The sequence below is a fragment of a genome, unplaced genomic scaffold (genome assembly GCF_019419815.1).
Source record: "Pyrus x bretschneideri cultivar Hongxiangsu unplaced genomic scaffold, Pyrus_bretschneideri_v1 Contig7, whole genome shotgun sequence".
NCBI classification, from domain to species: domain Eukaryota; kingdom Viridiplantae; phylum Streptophyta; class Magnoliopsida; order Rosales; family Rosaceae; genus Pyrus; species Pyrus x bretschneideri.
The window spans coordinates 6,027,078-6,042,530 of NW_025999809.1; the positions used below are offsets into that span (position 1 = coordinate 6,027,078).

Below are 15,453 nucleotides of genomic sequence, written 5' to 3' on the forward strand. Positions count from 1 at the left end.
AACTTATAATCATGGAATCGACTCGATCATCAGATTATAGATTATAAGTTCATAACCCTAGCCCATTCCCATTTTGGGCGGAGGAACGAATATGTCACAAAAGGTAAGGAGCCAAGCGGTGTTCCGAATTTAGTCGGGGGTTTATCCATCGACGAAGTAGAATTCACTGATTTGGAAATTTCACATTCAGATCAGCGGCAATTTCACAGATCAAGTAAGTCTTACAAAATCAAAACTATGATTTCACATAACAAAAATCCCCACAAGGTGTTTCATTTCAACAAAAATCCCCACATGGTTTACAAAGATAATCTTTTGCGGCTGGTTTCCACTCGTAACTGTGACTAACCAAAATACCAAGCTACCGTCGCCTCTACGAATCAAAACATAAACTCGCCGAAAATAAGTTAACAGGACTGCGTTCAGAATGCACTCTCCTTTTTGAGCTTCGTCAGCTCCTGCCTGATGATTCCGGCCCTCTGTACATACACAAAAATAAAACAACATTTTACAAAGACAAATTAACCAGTGAACGAATTACCAACATAGACACGTAAAGAGAGAAGACGAGGCTCAGGCAGTCATCAGATGGGGTTTTTCAAAACTTCAATTATTCACTTTGTATCAAAAGATTCATGCTCTTACAAACTAGGAGCTAGGATGCAATTTCTTCCCATTGAAAGTTGTAAATCATGCATAACAGAACTGAAAAAATGATTTTAGCTGCCGGTAGAAATTGCAAAGGCCTAGCCCGGCATAAACTTTCCAGATTTTAGAAGCTAGTGATACCTAATTGGCAGTGTCTTAACTTCGATGAATTTTTCACTGCCAGCCAAAAAGCATGTACGGCATTTGGTGTGAAAAAGGGAAGGTAAGGACCGAAAGCCTAACCCTCAACGGTTTTTGTCAACTTCTCACACATTGAATAAAAATCTTATGAACATATAAAACTAGAAATTAAACACACAAGAGGTTCAGTTTTTAGAGAAGAAAAATGAGAGATTAGTAACGCACCTTGATCTTTGCCAACATGAGCTTAAACCTATCGAAATCGTTAAGTGCAGCTCTTCTCTTCTGCACAATCAGCTTCCTGCCCCATGAGCTCTTCTCCCATTTGTTCTTTACGTCTGCCAACCACATTACGGAAAAACTCCATTCAGTTGGTAACAAAATAAAATTGGATACGCCTCAAATCCTCATCTTTCCATATTCACTCAATAGTCGAAACTCACCAGCAGCCTCCATTGCAGCAATCAGAGTCTTCTTGTTCGGAACCCTTTTGATGTCGATTTTGATATCGGTGAGCGAAAGCCTTTTGAAGTTCAACTGTGTCCTCACCATGTCAGGTGCATCAACCAGAGCCTGCAAAACAAACAGCAAGTCTGTCAAATCCTTGCAAAAATAATTAATACAGAATAATCTACTTACATAAACTCAAAATCTGCTTATTTTCTTGTAAAATTTCATCAGAACTCTGATTAATTTCTTACAATATTTTCATGAAAAATCTGATTAAACAAACACATACCCATTATTTTACTCGGCGTTGTAATCGTAAAGCAGAAAGCTTCGAAGCAAAATGCATTGAGGAAAACTGGCATTATGCGTAAATAAAAGCCAGAACATACCCTGTTTTGGTCGATGACATCGACGATGACGACGAGCCTACCGTAGTCTTTGCCGTAGTTGACGAGAGCAACTCGTCCGATCTCCACGTATCTCTTGAACGGCATTTTTCCAGAGGATCTGAAAAAATCCGGCAGAGGAGTCTGAGAAGATGAGTGAGAGGCAAGAGTTGAGAGTAGGGTTTGGGTAGTAAAGAAATAGGGTTTTGTTCAAGCTGAGCGGGAATCCGCTGCGGTCGATGTAATTTCTACAATCGTGAATTTTATTGGTTACCATGTTTGAAAAATTTATCTTTTCTTTTGTACCCTTATATGTTCCTCTTTTTACAATGAAGTCCTCCTTCACACAGTTGAGTTGGGTCCAAACCAATTTTTAGGAATGTTATTATTTGACAGTGGTGTAGTTAAAAGGTATTATATATCGATTTATTTATCCTTAATGAATTTTATATTTCCTAAATAGGATTGAACGCCATGTATTTTATTTCTTGCATATTTTTGTTCTCATTGACAATTATAATTATATTGTCTTTATTGAACGTTGTACTTACTAAACAGGATTTCTTGGGTAACAAGACTATGTGGAGCCGTGGGACTAAGAAAAATTATAACATTTATAATATAAAGTTTATTCCAGTACATTACTGGTTTAAAGTTGTCATCAAAATATTCTGGATTTTAAGTCATACTAGTGGCAGTACTTCTTTATGCTTAATTTTTTATAACTAGTTGAAGAGAAAATTTTACAAATGACTCATTTTATTTTTAAAATGATTAGAAAACGCTTTTAGAAAAAAGAAAAAAAAATTTGGACTCCAAAACTTTTGAAGTACTTTCTTCAAAAAACACTGAGTTGAAAACATCTTTTTTCATTTGTACCCCTCGATTTCTAGGTCGGTTCCCTAATATTTTAAAATGCAACCATTTTCTTTGGTATGTAAAATTTTAAAATGTATCAATTTTCTTTAGTTTGTAAGATCCTTTAACATTTTTTTGTACACTTTAGTAACTTGTTTAAGGGAAAGATTTAACAAGACATTGTAAATTTCATAACCATATTTCTATTTGTACTGTCAACTTTCAATTTAGTTTTGAACCTCGTACATTGATTAACTTGAACCGTCAAATTTATCGCTCTTTATTTTTTATTTTTTATAGTTTTCACCACCTAGATGAGCAAAGTTACAAAACAACGTCCGATTTGACGGAAAATTTGACATAAAGGCAAATTGGTACTCTTAAAAAATTAGACGGTTTCCTTTCCGTCCGTTGGAATGGTGGGGGTCCCCGTGTGTGTGTCGCCGCTTCCGGCTATAACTATAATCCAAAAAAGGGCTCGTATAAAAGAAAAAACTAATTTACCGTTAAAGCAAAAATGGATGCCAAACTTTCTTCCTTTCCTATAATATTCCTGCGTTTTCTTCGCTCCCACCTCTCTTTCTTTCCAATCTGTGTGAATTTTTTTTCACCATCTCGAAGAAAAGCTCAAGGGGGTTGCAGCAATTACAATCCTAATTTGAATTTCTACCACAGTTACTGAAGGTATTAGAAATCTACATTTTTTTAGAATGTTTTGAATGCATTTGATGTGCGGAAACTACGTGATGAGCATAAACAAAATATGTGAATCTGGGGTTCTCTTGTATCTGGGATTTTTGTCATAAAGTTTTAATCTTGGGATGTTTAGATATTTATTATTTATATCATTGAACGCAAAGGGGATTTTGGGTTTATCTGTTAGATTGTCTTGAGATATTGAAATGTGAAAACATTGCATTGGAGATAGAGATTATGTAAGATGATATAATGTTGGGGAAATCTGGTATTTTGGATATGTGATAAATGGTGGTGATGTATTGTGGGATGATCCCATATGTTTGTTTCGTTTCGTTTTTGAGTATATGTGATCTTCTTAGTGTTTATGTTTAAGTGATAATACTGACGCTGTACTTGAAATTAGGTGTCTGGACAAAGAAAAGGCGAAGGCGATTGAATTGGTGTATCTTGGATGCTTGGTTGTGAGGGAGAATGGCGTTGTTTTTTATGAAGAAAGCTTCAACTGCTGAGTTGGATGCTTTCTATCCTGTTAGACCAGAATGCCAAGTTGACATCCCGAAGACACACTTTAGGCTCAGGGTACGCCCTTTTCAGTTCATTTTGTTGCTAATTTATCTTTTAGTTCTGTCTAACACAGTTGATTTCAATCACCTTATGGAACAGTTTAATTATTGCTGCTAAGATAATTTCTACAGTTTTTCCATTGAAAAGATATGGTTTTGCACCACCAATGCTCAATTGCAACATGATTACTTTTTTGTACTTTTAACGGTGTGTCATGCTCCTGCTAAGCATGTGTGATCCATGCTTATAAGTATCAACTTTTGCAGGCGGGGAAAACTCTTAGTGAAAGAAGATGGCATGCTGCCTTCTCTGAAGATGGTCATTTGGATATAGCTAAAGTGCTTAGACGAATCCAACGAGGGGTAACCATTCGTTTATTTGTAACTTCTTTTTTCGTTAGGATCTATTGTTGGAGGTGGGGGGTTGTTTTGTGTTTCTGTGTGTGTTTCGTCACTTGTGTTATTGAGTTGTGTCCCCAACAATAGAAAAAAAAAATGTAGACGTTAAATTTTAATGCATGTAGGATACAGCAAACACATCATAAATGATTTTTAGCCTTGCTGGGGTTAGATACACCATGTAATGCTGCTCCTTTTGGTGCACTCAAAATTCAAATTGTATGCGTAACATATTTAGTATATATCTTCTAACTGCATTTGTTATACTAGGGTGTCCATCCTGCAATCAAAGGTGTAGTTTGGGAGTTCTTGTTAGGTTGCTTTGATCCAAATAGCACCTTCGATGAACGAAATCAGCTCAGGCAGTGCCGGAGGTAATACATTTTTTTATTGCAATCTAATATGTAGAGGGTGGCTCTAATTTAATCGTCATCAAAATCAATGGAGCACCCATGAAACTCCTCTTACTTCAATCCACATAGATATTTTCAATATGAATATAACCTCATGATGCTGGAGCGATGCAAAGATCCTGGTTCTTTAAGTTTTGGATTGCTCTAGAGTAATATCTTTTGGGAGCATGGATGGTTACGAGATGGGGTTTTACATTTTTTTTTTCTTTTTCTTCGCTTGGTTTGTGGTGTTAGACCTAAGCCTGTGCTGTAGTTTTTGGGTAGATAAAGAGGGGTGCTGGTGAAATGTGAGGTTAGCGAGCCTTGGAAGGGGTAAAGATTTTATTTCTAGTCAAGTTGGCATTGCTAGGTTGTTTTTCGTATTCTAATTTCCTCTTACATTATTTCCCTAAACAAAAAGTCCTATTGGCATGCTGTCCATCGACTCCATCTTACATTCTTTATTTTGATTTAATATGGTGACTTAATATTTAACGTGCCATTTTAGGGAGCAGTATAACAGATTGAAAGCTGAATGCCAGGAGATGGTTCCAGTCATTGGCAGTGGAAAATTTCTTACAACACCAATCATCACGGATGATGGCCAACCCATAGAAGAATCAGCAAATGGCAATATCAGAGAGGCTTCAAACCATGCTTCTTCAGACAAGAAAGTGATTCAGTGGAAGCTTTTCTTGCATCAAATTGGTACATATCTGTTCCAAGTGTTGCAAAACTATATTATTTGGATAAATTGTAAACCGAAGACCCAACTTACCCTTTACCACTCGACACAATCTCACTTTTCTGTTGCTCTCATGGTACAGTAGTTCTCACTGTTTGTGGCTGTTTTCTTTCAATAAAAATGATTAACAAATCACTTTTAACTTATTACGCACAAGGAAGAAAACCCAGAAAACTACCTTAACTTGACACTTGTTTTTCTTTTCTCAAGGAAAATACTTTACACTTTTTATTCATGTACGAATGCGCAGCATGTATATTTGATTATTATGATATTTTCAATGATTTTTTAACTGTTTTCATAGCTCAAATTATGAACCATACACATTTGATTATCTTATGGCTATTTTACCATGTGCTCACGATTATATTTTTTTTCTTTTTCACTACTATAAGCTCTGAACCTTTATCTATTTTGGTATCTTATGGTTATTTTTACTTATGTTAACTATTAGAAGTGATTACTCAACTGGGGGATTTGGCTTGTAGGTTTGGATGTTGCTCGCACGGATCGAACACTTGTCTTTTATGAGAGTCAAGCTAATCAGGCAAAACTTTGGGACATTCTTTCAGTTTATGCTTGGGTGGACAATGATATTGGTTATGTTCAAGGTGAATGTTTCTGAATCTCAGTGATATTCCATTAAAGTTGAACAGTATTAAGCGACATTTATAATGGGCACATTTGACAGGAATGAATGATATATGCTCGCCAATGGTAATTCTTATTGAAAATGAAGCAGATGCCTATTGGTGTTTCGAACGTACCATGCGAAGGCTGGTATGTTTTCCTTCTTACCTTGATGGTACTATTATTGGTTGCTTGTTTTGATAGAACAGTGTTGACTGCCTCTTGTTGCTGTTCATTGTCCATGAACTTGTTATGAGTGATTCCGAACAGGTAGTATATTGTGACCAGTTTAAACTGGGATCTAGTATTTGACTAGCATGAGCAATATTGGTTGTCTTATTCTTCCTGTAGACTGAGTCCTGACTGCTCAAATTCATCATGTAGACTAGAATGGACAGTTGAGAAAGGTGTACCAAGAATGGATGTGAGGGTGTTAAGAATCAAGATGGATGATTGGCAGACCTAGAAGGTATCTTGGAAATTGTTTCCCATAAAACATTGTAAATGGATTGCTTAACGATATAATTAGCTGAGGTTCTCTAGTCAGCGGGTACATGAATGTTGGCTGTGCTGAATCTGTCAGGCGCTGCACTAGTAAATAAAGGCAACATGATTCAGCATTAGGCATCAAAAGTCAGATCAAGTAGTCAAGTTTCAATGGTTAAATCAACTCTTAAACTTATAGTCAAGTTAAGTGTGGCATAATTAACCTTAGATTATACTGGTAAGGAGTTTTGAAGTTTGTTCTGCTGAACTGGATTGGATTCCAACATCTAGTGATCATCTGGTTTCATCGACAGTGTGTTTAATTCCCTTCTGATAGAGATCATGCATAACAAGAAGATATGAAGTGTTAAGTTGTCTATTGGGGGCCTTGGGGCTGATTATTTATCTTGTTCTTTTTTATTATTTACCTCTGACAAATTTTATTTTATATGATTTGTTAGATGATTTGTGCTTGTGATATGCTTCTGTTAGGGTATAATTCAGATTCCTGCTTTTGTTTCGAAAACAGAGAGAGAATTTTAGGTGCAGTGCAAGTTCGATAGGGGTGCAATCTCAGCTGGGTACACTCTCCCAAGTAATCAGAACTATTGATCCTAAACTTCATCAGCACCTTGGTAAAACTTGCTCTGTGCATGTCCAGTGACGCAGGTCCTTCATACTCAGCTAAAGTTCCATTTCAATCTTATTGACAGATGATCTAGATGGCGGGGAGTATTTATTTGCTTTTCGCATGCTAATGGTCCTGTTCCGAAGAGAGTTTTCCTTTGTGGATTCATTGTATCTTTGGGAGGTGAGTAGGAAAACTTTACCTATTTGCCATACTGTGGATTCATGCTGTCGATTTCTGATGTGAATTCGAACTGTATGTCTTGTGAATCTCAATGTAATCAATGTATTAAGGGGTATTTTTTATTCTTTGCTTTTCTTCATAAGCTTGTTTTAAGACAGTAATAGATTGGTTTCAGCTGATGTGGGCCATGGAATACAACCCAAACATTTTCTCATCGTATGAAGTTCCGAGTGGTGGTGCTACACCACCTAATGTACATGACAAAGAACTAAAGCAATATGGAAAGTTCGAGAGAAATATTGTGAAGACAGGATACACGGAACAGCATGGTGCACTTTCCGTCTTTCTTGTTGCAAGTGTTCTTGAGACCAAAAATAAGCAACTTTTAAAGGAAGCTAAGGGTCTTGATGATGTTGTCTCGGTCTCTCTCTCTCTCTCTCTCTCTCTCTCTCTCTCTCTCTCTCTCTCTCATGTTCCAATGCAATTCATGTTACTTTTTTGTGTTCACTAATCTCGTATTGGTCTCCAGATCTTAGGTGACATAACCGGAAATCTGGATGCTAAAAAGGCATGTAACGAGGCATTGAGGATTCACAAAAAGTACCTGAAGGTATGTATCCATCTAAAGCAAAGCATAAGCAGGGCACTTTTTTTAATTTAGGGATTGTGAGATTTTCGAAAACTTGATTATAATTCCTCTTTTCCAGATAAAGAAAACACATAAATAAATTCCAGATAAATGCTTCTTCAAAAGATTTATAGAGAAGAGTGAGCATGGTAGAGGAGGCTCTTTCATTGATTTAGAAACTGAAGGATTTCTTCGCCTTTTACTCTTGCAGACCATGAAGTCATAGATGTTTTCCCGGGCTATCAACTTCGTTTATCGAAATTTTGCACCCAAGTGATGGTGAATTGGTGACACGGGCAAACAGCTACAATTTTCGGGTCACTTTTTTCGTTATGTTTTCCTTCTAGTTAGCTCTCTCTCTCTCTCTCTCTCTCTCTCTCTCTCTCTCTCTCTCTCTCTAACAACAAGACATGCAAAGAGCAATTCTTGAAGACGACATTTTCGACCTAATAACAGGAATTCGATCAATCGTTGATGGAGTTTTGGGTGCGTAGGCGAAGACTCTGCTCTTTATAAAAGACTACTTCGGAAGCGAGGTGGTTTAAAATTCAATGCATGATAATATGGTGCTTTGCATTTAACTTCTTTTCGTATGGACATTGGAAACTTAATTGGGGTAATGAGGGCATCTTGGTTTACAAGGAAGGAGCTTAATTGTTTACCAAATTAGAAAGTAGAATTGTGACAAAATTGTTAAAGGATTTAGGGGAAGGGTGAGTTTTGAACTTGGGACGCATCGCTAAAACTCTACGCTCTATCCATTGGGATATTGGACTACATTCTAATTTGTAACACTAGTACCAAAAATGTCATATGCAACCAAGTAGTTACACAACAACAAAAGTACACGTGCGCTTGTTAATTTGAAGTTGTATTGAGTGTCAAAGGGTAATTAAACATTCCAAACCCCAAATTAGTACAATCAATGACCAACCATTTCACGAGAAGTAGGAAAAAAACAAACCATATAAACCCAACAAAAAAAGACCTAGTAATTGTGCGAGTAGCCTCTAATTCAAGCAGTTAAGAGCTTTTGCTCCTACAGCCTAAATCTAAAGTTCGATATTCCCTTAGGCCCCTCTCCAATATCGCTTGTATAAAAAACTGGCTAGCTATCTTGAAGCGTGAGAGCAAGTCCATGCAGAAGCAACATACAAACTAGTATCCTTCCACCCAAGCCTAATAGTCCCATCTCCTTGCACAAGGCTGTACCCATGTGTAGGAGGAAACATATTCAATATCAACTGTGCTTGTGCCATTGAATTCCCACTCATCTCTACTTGCATGAACTCACTTCTTGCCCCAAGTTCACTCCTCCACTGCCGGAACTTGTCCTCGCCGCTTCTTGCCGGGCCTCCAATCGCCAATATGTTGTTGATTTCTCTATAAAACATACCATGCTCCACCTTGTGCCTGCTAGGGTTGTCACTAGGCAAGTATGATTCTAGTGAATCAAACATTGTCGAATAGTAATGTAACGACCCAACAAAACGGTCCAAAAATGAGCCACTATGTGACATATCTTGCTCTACCAATGTGACAATTCTTGGTGCTAGTTCTTCGATGAGTCTCAACGTTTTCCAGTCAGAGCCGGTCGCATCATACAACGAATGTTGCAGCCAGTGCACGGCGAGGGTCTCCCCTCGCTCTACTTGCACCATGGAAGCATCTACCTCGCCAACTGTCCTTACAATGGGAAAAAATTCGAATGATAGTCCAAGCCGCTTAGCAAAATTTGAGAGCTGCTTTCCGGTCTCCAAAAGAATTTCTGATGATGTGCCCACACCGGTCATTCTCAGGTGTGGAGGACCCTCCATGCGTGTGGCGAGAATGTGAAACAAGGCTGGCCATTGCAAACCCTGCAAACAATATATGTCGATGTTAGCTAACATGAGGAAACAACTCGTTTATGCAAAATCACAGTTTGACATATATATAAAAATAACTCATTAAATACATATGAGATTAAACATGATTGGCAGGACTGTATTGGAATTAATGTCTAATTCTAATGGAAGGAGGCAAGTATTATCCGTACGGTACTATCGAAATTTCGAACCATATATACCTGCATGATGTCGAGGTCAAGAATGTGAACCCTATCGCGGTGGTGAAAGGCCTCGAGGATGGCTTGGTTGGAAGTGAAGTGGGCAAATTTGACGAAAGGGGAGATGGTGTTGAAGACTTGAAAAGCACTATGAACGCTTTTGTAGTTGACCAATGGGGAGCAATTGCCTAACCATGAGTTGACAACCCTACTAGCCATGGCCTTGGAGAAATAGGCCACCACTCGCTCAGCGCATGATGGCCCGTACGGCGAGGCCATATGGGTTAGCTCGAGGAGCATCCGATGGGCCTCGGGGAGGTTGTCGACGGAGATGGCAACCGCGCATTCGAAGAGGAGTGTGATTAGGGTTAAGCCATGCTCATCGAGCTTACTCATATTATTCCCTCCTCTTGCTCTTACGTCGTTATTATCTGCATGGAGTTGAAGTTCATTGCCCCATTGGAGCTCATGATGCTCATGCTCGCCATAGCTTCTCCGTGGTACTTTCGTCGGACTAATTAAATCGGCGGAAAGTGATGACGGGACAAAATAGTCCTCAGACGTCTGTAACATGTCGGCGGAGGCTGTGTTGGTCGTGGCGGGTTCAGGCAAGTCGTCGATGAGCTGTTTCGTGATGTGCTCCACCCACTGAGAGAGCTCACTCCTCTCCAAGTTTATAAACCGGTTTTCGACGGGCTTGGGATTGGAGATGGGATTATTTTCGAAGCCAGTAACATTAGAGTTGGGATAATTAATCCAGGATTCGTGGGATTGGATTATGTTGACAGTCCCGTGAGCCATTTCAAATTCTGCTTTTATTAAGATTGCAAATCTGGGCAGGAAGAAAATAATGAGGGGGAGGTGGTGGTAAGGAGATGGAGTTTATTTTTAAAGGTGGTGGCCAAAAGAAAAAGTCGTAGGCGATGACATAGCAGAATTTTGGCATGGAAGGGATGGCCGGCATATCCAAGACATACAGAAGAGGTTAACATGCTACAAGCCAAGACCTACGTAACCCAGGTAGTGATTTTTCTTATATATTAATTATACAATTTGATAGAATATAGGGTCATTCAGAAAAAGAAAATCGGTGCAGATTAAATTTTAAAATATGGGTACATATTAAAATTTAAAATTATAGGTACAAATTGAAACTAAAAATAATATTGGTGAAAAAAAAATGAGTACAAATTAAGATAGAAATATATGAAAAATACTAAAAAGATATATTTGGAAATGATTAATAAGTTTTTTAGTTTTAAAATTGACATATGATGACATGTAAATAATTTATGTTTAAATAATGACATGAACAAAAGTCAAAAGACCTTAATAAAACATGAAAAAAAAAAGATTTCAATTAATGAAAAAAAAAAATGAGGCATGAGAACCTAATTTATCGTTGAACGTATACAATTTTTTTTTTTTTTTACAAGTCTATTTGGTTGTTAAATATTTTGATTCATCATGCATGCTGATACCTTCAGATTTGTGTAAAAACAATAATAAATTCATTAAAAATATTATGTGTTTTCAGATTCGTTTAAAAACAATAATCAATATGCGTTTTAAGTAATAAATTATTGTACACTCTTTTTTTTTTCTTATGTACATTCCTATTTATTCAATATCTGAATATAAAAATTAAGGATAAATATTCAAATTTGAGTGCAAAATAGGAAAAAATATACTCTAGCTATGCATTTGATAGAATTGATTTTTTAGCTTTAGTATAAAAGATTCTGGTCTTTAACTAATCAATGGGGAGGAAGAATTCGGACTTTAAGATCTCTTCTAACAATGAAAAGAGAAACAATATACCAGATTAAGAGTTAGTTTATAAAATATTAGAATGTCACTCTTAGAACATTACATGTTATTGCTTTATTTACAAGTTAAATGATTTGGCAAATGTATATATTTAATTAAGATGTTCTAGTTATATATATTGAATCTATGTCACTCTCACTATCCATGTATGTAACCTAAATTACTAGTTCTGTTACTTGCATCTTTTTTTCCTATCTTTTCAAATCGGTGATCAGTTGGTGACGAAGCCACGACAGTGCTATTTTTTTGGGAGTCCGAAAGATTCACATAGACATTTTAACCTCTTCCTGCCACCATCGTGCGAGTTACCATCGTTAGGAATCGAACCCAAAACAAGCGAAATATAGGCTTGAAATTCACCCCAACCGCTGGGCAACCCTATAGTAGTTCTGTTACTTACATCGCAAACGTTATATGTTTTGAATTATGTAGGTAAGCATGAAAAATTGCTTGTCATTGAGCTATAAAACTCATATTATTTTCTTATACAAGTGATGATGTGCTTAATTAAGTTCCTTATAATATAATGGAGATGAAATTGCAGATCAAGAAGGTGAGGAAAGAAACAACTAACCCACTAAACACATCAAGCAGTCGTTAATGATCGATGGCTGCTCTTAATTTATTTTTTTCATTTTAATTGTTTTAATATATTTCATCAAATTAATAATTGGATTGTCTCAACTGCCGGTCCTGAGATTTTAGAGGTATGTTTGAAACTTTTTGCTTCTAATTGTTTTTAATATCTTAATAGATAGAGAGTTGAATTCTTCCAATACGTTCTGAGTTTGAAACTTCTCATTTTTTACAATGATAACGAATTCCCCGTTTATCTCTTTAATAATAATAAATTTTTTTCTTTATTTTAAAAATAGTGGCCCACAGGATAAGACATTTTTTGCGACAGACTTAAATAAATTATTCCCAAAATTTTGTTTGCTTTTCTGGGTTGGATTGGACCATGTCCTTCAGTACTAATAAATTACTAATTATGCATATAAAAAAGTACTCATATGACGATTTCTTGATTGACAGCACCATACTTTAGAGATTTGTCCAAATTTGAGAGACTAATTTTTCTTTGGCGTACGTTAAAAACTTTCGGCCTGTTATTTTAAGATTCAGAAATAGTCACCCCAGCTCGAAACCCTTCAACCAATGCTCAAATTTTCTCGAAACCCCTCAGTCAATCTTTGAACAGCGTTTGAAGCGCTCGCACTCCTTTCAAGTGGTTAAAATTTGAAAAATAACAAAAGCAAATAAGTCTAAAAATCCTTAACGTATTAAATTTGATTACTTATTAAAAATTTCTTGGATAAGAATACTCATGTTTGACTCTTACAAATAACGAGTCTAATTTATAGTTATAATTGAATTATTACGTAATTTAAATACATCTCGTTCTTGAAATATCGTGTTTCAAACCATTTAGTCATGATATCTAATTTTCCTCCGGAAATTCGGCCAGCAAATCTTCCTCTGATGCCACCTTTGGGAGGTATAGAAAACCAACCCACAGTTCATGGAGCACATCTTCTCTGAAGTCATTCGTCAACCTTTTGTTTTCAGACACAACAAATCGGAAGCCATCAAGCTTGTCAAGATCCAGGGTGCAAGTCCTCGTCAACCAATTTGGATCCATCGATCCTAGCTCTATTTTCTTTGTTGGAGGGGAGAAAAATTCGATTAGGGTTTTGTTTGTTTTTGCAGAATCAAACTAAGGAATTAGTTGAGCATTTTAAATATTATATTTCCATATTTAGCTTTTTGTATCTAAAATCTACAAAATGATGAAAGATATATGTTTAACTTTTCCCGTACGTGGTAAAGTTTAAAAGTTTTTGTACTTATTTGAAAGTGTTTTTAAACTGATTGAAAACGCATTTAAAAAAAATATTTTTGTTCCAAAGCGCTTTCCAAGATTCACTTGGATAGTTCCCCCGCATGTTTTTTTTTTTTGTTTACTTTCATTTATTATTAAAAAAATTGGTGGAGAAGGGATGGGCAGCGGGAGGGGTTAAATCCTCACTCAAGATAGGTGTCTTGCACGCGATCATTGTCCAAGAGCTAATCTCGTCTAATCTTTCTACATTTGAGGACAAAAAATCCAAAAATTTAAATTTATTGCGGTCTTTGTAAATACTGGATAAAATAGCATTAAAAACGGAATTTTTATTGACACTATAAAAATCTCATTCTGCACTAGTCATGAGTGTATATTTTTTTAAATATAAAAAGTTTGAAGTGCAATTAACAATTCTCTTAAATAAATAATAAGATCGACCTTTTTACGTTTAGAATTGTAAAATTGTAGTTTGTTTCGCTTCCACGCCACTTCACCAGGAAAATAAAAATGTATTCGTGTGCTATTTTCTCTCTAGTCAATTGAGAATTAATGTAAACAAAATGTTTAATTTATTAGAATAAAATATAGAGAAAAGAGACAAACAAGGGAGAATTTTTTTTATAACCAGAAACAAGAGAGATTAGGTGGAGAAATTAGAGTATCCTTCCTTCTCTTTAGAGTGTCTATGTATAGGCTTAAGATGAAATAGATAAGATCATAACTAATTACATGTTAGAGCAAGTCCACCTGTTTAGGAGATCAAGGACAAGGCAAGGCAAGGGCAAGGGCAAGGGCAGTAAGATTGCCCTTATTATTCACTCTAAATATAATTGTCTTTATGCAAATCCATCCGTTTAAGAAGAGGCAGTGCAAGGGTAAGGACGATAACTATTCACAAATATATTTTTCTTTTTGTATGTCTTGTAAGTGTATGTTTAGTAAGTTTGTTCATTGAAAATAAAACTTATTATTTAACTCCGCAATAATTTAATTTTAAATACAAAATAAAGCATAACCTTACCAAAAAAAAACAGTATTAATTAAAAAAATCATTATTAACTTATTCATTATTTGGCTAAACCCAAATTTTATTCTTGAAAATCATGTTTCAAACCATTTGGTCATGATATATCATTTTCCTCCTATTCAGCCAGCCAAATCTTCCTCAGATACGACCTTCTGGTGGTACAGAAAACCAACCCACAGTTTTATGGGAGCACATCTTCTGTGAGGTCATATCGTCAACCTATTGTTTTCAGACAAACAGAGAGAGAGAGAGAGAGAGAGAGAGAAGCAGAAGCCATCAAACTTGTCAAGATCCATGGTGGTCCAAGTCCCAGTCAACCAGTTTGGATCCTAGTTCTATTTTCTTTGTTGGAGGGGATAAAATTACAATTAAGGTTTTGTTTGGTTTTGCATATCAAACTAAGGAAATAGTTGAGCATTTTAAATAATATATTTCCATATTTAGCTTTCCCTATCTAAAATCGACAAGATGATGAAAGAAATATGTTTCACTTTTCCCTTGTGTGGTAAAGTTAAAATGTTTTTAACATGTTCAAAATTTGACTTCTGTCACCATTTTCATGCTACAACTAACATAAAATATTGAGAGAAAAAATGTGTGGTAGAGTTAGTTTTGTGTGTGCCTGTAGGGACAATGGGAACATTCTCACCTTATGCGTGTGCTTCTTAGTCAATGCAGGCCTATTCGTCGAAGGTTCGATGAGTGTTGTTTAACTTTTAAGTATATTTACAGGGAATTGAATACTGTTGTTGACTTCTGTTGGTGGACTTTTAGGCCGAGCTGAATTTGAGCTTTGACGGATATTCTTTACTTCCTCTGGTCCGTTTGAATACTAAGTTCGGGATACCTCGAAAGAATTAGTGTGTC

At 36.2% G+C, this 15,453-nt stretch overlaps 3 protein-coding genes across 6 annotated transcripts; 1 reads left to right on the top strand and 2 right to left on the bottom strand.

The window, feature by feature from the left end:
- Positions 1-154: 154 nt before the first annotated feature.
- On the bottom strand, positions 155-1,805 carry LOC103958860 (60S ribosomal protein L14-1). The gene is made up of 4 exons (XM_009371177.3): positions 1,629-1,805; positions 1,233-1,362; positions 1,015-1,127; positions 155-479 (listed from the first exon to the last, which is right to left on the bottom strand). The coding sequence occupies exons 1-4, from the start codon at positions 1,731-1,733 to the stop codon at positions 423-425; spliced, it is 405 nt and encodes a 134-aa protein (XP_009369452.1). The 5' UTR covers positions 1,734-1,805; the 3' UTR covers positions 155-422.
- A 1,105-nt stretch (positions 1,806-2,910) lies between these two features.
- On the top strand, positions 2,911-8,417 carry LOC103958861 (TBC1 domain family member 15-like). Of its 4 annotated transcripts, none has more exons than XM_048573810.1 (12): positions 2,915-3,167; positions 3,586-3,761; positions 4,013-4,108; positions 4,415-4,518; positions 5,045-5,244; positions 5,770-5,892; positions 5,973-6,061; positions 6,927-7,032; positions 7,111-7,208; positions 7,384-7,629; positions 7,738-7,818; positions 7,916-8,054. In XM_048573810.1, exons 2-12 carry the CDS (start codon positions 3,654-3,656, stop codon positions 7,934-7,936), a joined length of 1,272 nt encoding a protein of 423 aa, XP_048429767.1. In that variant the 5' UTR covers positions 2,915-3,167; positions 3,586-3,653; the 3' UTR covers positions 7,937-8,054. The 4 variants fall into 4 exon arrangements, with proteins under 4 accessions (XP_048429768.1, XP_048429767.1, XP_009369453.2 ...); XM_009371178.3 differs by having other exon boundaries at positions 2,920-3,167; positions 8,048-8,417; XM_048573811.1 differs by lacking the exons at positions 7,738-7,818; positions 7,916-8,054 and having other exon boundaries at positions 2,911-3,167; positions 7,373-7,501.
- A 274-nt stretch (positions 8,418-8,691) lies between these two features.
- LOC103958863 (protein SCARECROW) lies at positions 8,692-10,864 on the bottom strand. Its single transcript, XM_009371179.3, has 2 exons — positions 9,905-10,864; positions 8,692-9,695 (listed from the first exon to the last, which is right to left on the bottom strand). Exons 1-2 carry the CDS (start codon positions 10,682-10,684, stop codon positions 8,949-8,951), a joined length of 1,527 nt encoding a protein of 508 aa, XP_009369454.2. The 5' UTR covers positions 10,685-10,864; the 3' UTR covers positions 8,692-8,948.
- Positions 10,865-15,453: the final 4,589 nt, after the last annotated feature.

Excerpts from the sequence above, each read along its gene's own strand:
- LOC103958861 (XM_048573810.1), top strand. The coding sequence starts at position 3,654 with ATGGCGTTGTTTTTTATGAAGAAAGCTTCAACTGCTGAGTTGGATGCT. Across the intron at positions 7,033-7,110 it reads TAAACTTCATCAGCACCTTG|ATGATCTAGATGGCGGGGAG; the intron begins GTAAAACTTGCT and ends TCTTATTGACAG. Across the intron at positions 7,819-7,915 it reads TTCACAAAAAGTACCTGAAG|ATAAAGAAAACACATAAATA; the intron begins GTATGTATCCAT and ends CCTCTTTTCCAG.
- LOC103958863 (XM_009371179.3), bottom strand. The coding sequence starts at position 10,684 with ATGGCTCACGGGACTGTCAACATAATCCAATCCCACGAATCCTGGATT. Across the intron at positions 9,696-9,904 it reads TTGACCTCGACATCATGCAG|GGTTTGCAATGGCCAGCCTT; the intron begins GTATATATGGTT and ends TATTGTTTGCAG.
- LOC103958860 (XM_009371177.3), bottom strand. The coding sequence starts at position 1,733 with ATGCCGTTCAAGAGATACGTGGAGATCGGACGAGTTGCTCTCGTCAAC. Across the intron at positions 1,363-1,628 it reads ATGTCATCGACCAAAACAGG|GCTCTGGTTGATGCACCTGA; the intron begins GTATGTTCTGGC and ends TTTGTTTTGCAG. Across the intron at positions 1,128-1,232 it reads TGCTGCAATGGAGGCTGCTG|ACGTAAAGAACAAATGGGAG; the intron begins GTGAGTTTCGAC and ends TGTGGTTGGCAG.